The sequence below is a fragment of the Penaeus chinensis genome, chromosome 4, assembly GCF_019202785.1.
Source record: "Penaeus chinensis breed Huanghai No. 1 chromosome 4, ASM1920278v2, whole genome shotgun sequence".
NCBI classification, from domain to species: domain Eukaryota; kingdom Metazoa; phylum Arthropoda; class Malacostraca; order Decapoda; family Penaeidae; genus Penaeus; species Penaeus chinensis.
In genome coordinates this window covers 477582-482441 of record NC_061822.1, presented here as the reverse complement: position 1 = coordinate 482441, position 4860 = coordinate 477582, and the positions used below count along the sequence as shown (strand labels likewise).

The 4860-nt window shown below is 22.0% G+C and overlaps 1 protein-coding gene across 1 annotated transcript in view; it reads right to left on the bottom strand.

Annotated features, from left to right (window-relative positions):
- The window catches only part of LOC125025022 (DBH-like monooxygenase protein 1), a 19421-nt gene extending 17312 nt beyond the window's left edge, over nt 1-2109 (bottom strand). Inside the window, exons 1-5 of the mRNA XM_047612868.1 lie at nt 1985-2109; nt 1487-1594; nt 1219-1368; nt 781-951; nt 94-180 (exon numbers count right to left, since the gene is read on the bottom strand). Of these exons, the coding sequence (XP_047468824.1) occupies nt 94-180; nt 781-951; nt 1219-1368; nt 1487-1594; nt 1985-2077 (609 nt within the window). The 5' untranslated portion in view covers nt 2078-2109. The remainder of the gene's footprint in view (nt 1-93; nt 181-780; nt 952-1218; nt 1369-1486; nt 1595-1984) is intronic.
- Nucleotides 2110-4860: the final 2751 nt, after the last annotated feature.

Here is a 4860-nt window from a genome sequence, read left to right as displayed (position 1 = left end):
GAGAGACACAGCCATATATAATAGTGTCAGGAAAAAAAAATAACGTCCAAATTAAGTTTATACACTGGTTGCACTGCTTCTTGATATACTTACTCCAATAATATGGTTCTTCCGGGCGAGGCGTGGGATTTTGTACATCTTGCACCAGTACAGTGTTGACAAATTATCCGGCAATGTCACCTGGAGAAATGGCAAAATGGTCAAATGAATGCACCATACACTGGGGTGAACGCAGGAAGGTTGCTCGAGTATATGTCGTGTGCAGACAAATTGACTATAAAAAAAGTTGTTTTTATGAATAGTGGCAAGAAATTCCAAATACCATGCATTCACATATAACGTGAAATGCAGCTACAATACAAACAGAACCGTGGCAGGGTTTAATTGCATGTGAAGGTATGTGTGGCCAAAGGGGTCTCAGACTAATTTTCCGACAGTTCGGGAAATTAGTAAATTTAAACCGCCATCTATAACATGGCCATCGATAACTCCATTTTCATTTTAATGTACTCTATCACGTGATTCTAGGGCATTAATGTAATGTCACTGGTTATGTTATCGAGGAAAGCTGAAATCAGCATAATATTTAATAAACGCAAATGGTCTGAGATCCCTTTTGGACATGCATACCTTCATTTAATTTAACGCGGTATTATAATCCTTTCTGTAGAGGCAATTGTACACACATGATATGGGTACTAATCCATTTATACTGATGAGAACGAAAAGATATAGAAAGGGCAAATATGGGCGTGACAGAACGTGCAATTCCGCCCTTACGTTCGGAGACATGACTTCCCAAGTGCGCACGTCCTCGCCCACAGCCGTCTGGTTGAACCGCGGCTCCATCAGGTACAGGCTCTTTGTCCCTCGCACGTCGTGCATCTTCACCACGCCTTCCTCGTCAGGGTCCTCTCGCCCATACGCCCAGATCAGCCGGATGGTGTCGCTCTGACGGAGAGGACGACAGCGTTCATGTTTGGCCTCAGTGCGGTGTTAAGATACAGCTGGGTACACATGATAAATATCTACCTATATCTCTTTCTATATAATTATATATATATATATAAGTTTATATATATATATAAATTTATATCTACACTCGCATACACCCACACACTTCTATTTTTTTTCTTAATTTCTAATAAGCATACACAGAAAAACTGTACTCATAGACCCCCCCCCCCCCCCGCCCTCGCGCCCATCCCAAACACCCACCGTGAGCTTCCGGTCCTCATCGGCGTCACAAGAGTCCAAGGGCCTTGAGAACCGCAGTACAGTGTGGGTATCATTCTGGTATCCTCCCAGAAGCTCCACGTCTTGTGATTTGTCAATCTTGGGCATGGTGTAGTCTGTGGCATAGCAGTCCTGTCAGAAGGGATGCAAATCGTCATCAAAATGTGAGACTATGCCAAACATGAATCAAAATCCATCCATCAATTTCTAAGACTTACTTGCATGATTTAGAGCAATTTTTATTCCTTACTTGCAGCATGACTTTTCCGTCGTCTGCGACCCAGCCAAGCACGACGTCGGCACCCTTCATGCCACCGTTGGGGGAGAAGCCGAGGCCCACGTACCCCTGCGTCCTCACCTGCGGGCACGGACGGGTCTTCGTTACCAGCACTGGAGGTGGGTGTGTTATTTTGGTAATGTGTGTTGGTATGCATAAATGTGTGTGTGTGTGTGTGTGTGTGTGTGTGTGTGTGTGTGTGTGTGTGTGTGTGTGTGTGTGTGTGTGTGTGTGTGTGTGTGTGTATGTGCATGCACAGGAGCATTCATAAGGAAATGCAGCTCAATGTCAATATTTGCGGAAATAATGAACGTTGGAAAATCAACCGGCAGACAAAAGCCACAGAGACAGCCCATATCTAACATAAAAAAGGACTTCAAAATGCATTTAGCAGCAGCTTTGAACGCTCTTGCACTTCACTGTCAGATTCCGCAATAACAGAATCCACTGTTAAGCCGCCACACTTCTAACCTGAACTTCGAAGATGATCTCTTTGTCCTTAGGTTCCCACAGCATGACGTAGGCTTCGTCCTGGTCCAAGACAGCTCGGTGCATGAGCTCCATGGGCGTAAGGGAGCTCGCGGCACCCGAGGGGCTGGCTGCGAAGGAACGACGAAGAGGAAGAAGATGATGGCGATGAAGAATAATAATAGCAAATTGTACACCAACAACGGGAGGAATTATAATGGTGATGTGGTAATGGCGCTGGTGATGATGTTGACGATGATGATAATGATACTACTAATAATGGTAATAATAGTAGTAGTAGTAACAAAAATAATAATAATTGTATCAATAATAAACACACAGACAATAACAAATAAGTTAATCCTAATGATAACTTAAAAGCTTGGGTCACTGCAGTGATATATTGAGAGAATATATGAAGAAAATATATATATATATATATATATATATATATATATATATATATATATATATATATATATATATATATATATATATATATATATATATATATATATATATATATATATATATATATATATATATATATATATATATATATATATATATATATATATATATATATATATATATATATATATATATATATATATATATATATATATATATATATATATATATATATATATATATATATATATATATATATATATATATATATATATATATATATATATATATATATATATATATATATATATATATATATATATATATATATATATATATATATATATATATATATATATATATATATATATATATATATATATATATATATATATATATATATATATATATATATATATATATATATATATATATATATATATATATATATATATATATATATATATATATATATATATATATATATATATATATATATATATATATATATATATATATATATATATATATATATATATATATATATATATATATATATATATATATATATATATATATATATATATATATATATATATATATATATATATATATATATATATATATATATATATATATATATATATATATATATATATATATATATATATATATATATATATATATATATATATATATATATATATATATATATATATATATATATATATATATATATATATATATATATATATATATATATATATATATATATATATATATATATATATATATATATATATATATATATATATATATATATATATATATATATATATATATATATATATATATATATATATATATATATATATATATATATATATATATATATATATATATATATATATATATATATATATATATATATATATATATATATATATATATATATATATATATATATATATATATATATATATATATATATATATATATATATATATATATATATATATATATATATATATATATATATATATATATATATATATATATATATATATATATATATATATATATATATATATATATATATATATATATATATATATATATATATATATATATATATATATATATATATATATATATATATATATATATATATATATATATATATATATATATATATATATATATATATATATATATATATATATATATATATATATATATATATATATATATATATATATATATATATATATATATATATATATATATATATATATATATATATATATATATATATATATATATATATATATATATATATATATATATATATATATATATATATATATATATATATATATATATATATATATATATATATATATATATATATATATATATATATATATATATATATATATATATATATATATATATATATATATATATATATATATATATATATATATATATATATATATATATATATATATATATATATATATATATATATATATATATATATATATATATATATATATATATATATATATATATATATATATATATATATATATATATATATATATATATATATATATATATATATATATATATATATATATATATATATATATATATATATATATATATATATATATATATATATATATATATATATATATATATATATATATATATATATATATATATATATATATATATATATATATATATATATATATATATATATATATATATATATATATATATATATATATATATATATATATATATATATATATATATATATATATATATATATATATATATATATATATATATATATATATATATATATATATATATATATATATATATATATATATATATATATATATATATATATATATATATATATATATATATATATATATATATATATATATATATATATATATATATATATATATATATATATATATATATATATATATATATATATATATATATATATATATATATATATATATATATATATATATATATATATATATATATATATATATATATATATATATATATATATATATATATATATATATATATATATATATATATATATATATATATATATATATATATATATATATATATATATATATATATATATATATATATATATATATATATATATATATATATATATATATATATATATATATATATATATATATATATATATATATATATATATATATATATATATATATATATATATATATATATATATATATATATATATATATATATATATATATATATATATATATATATATATATATATATATATATATATATATATATATATATATATATATATATATATATATATCGAAAGATCACTCCAGAGTACAATATTCAAGACAATCTGCGAATTTAAGGAAGCC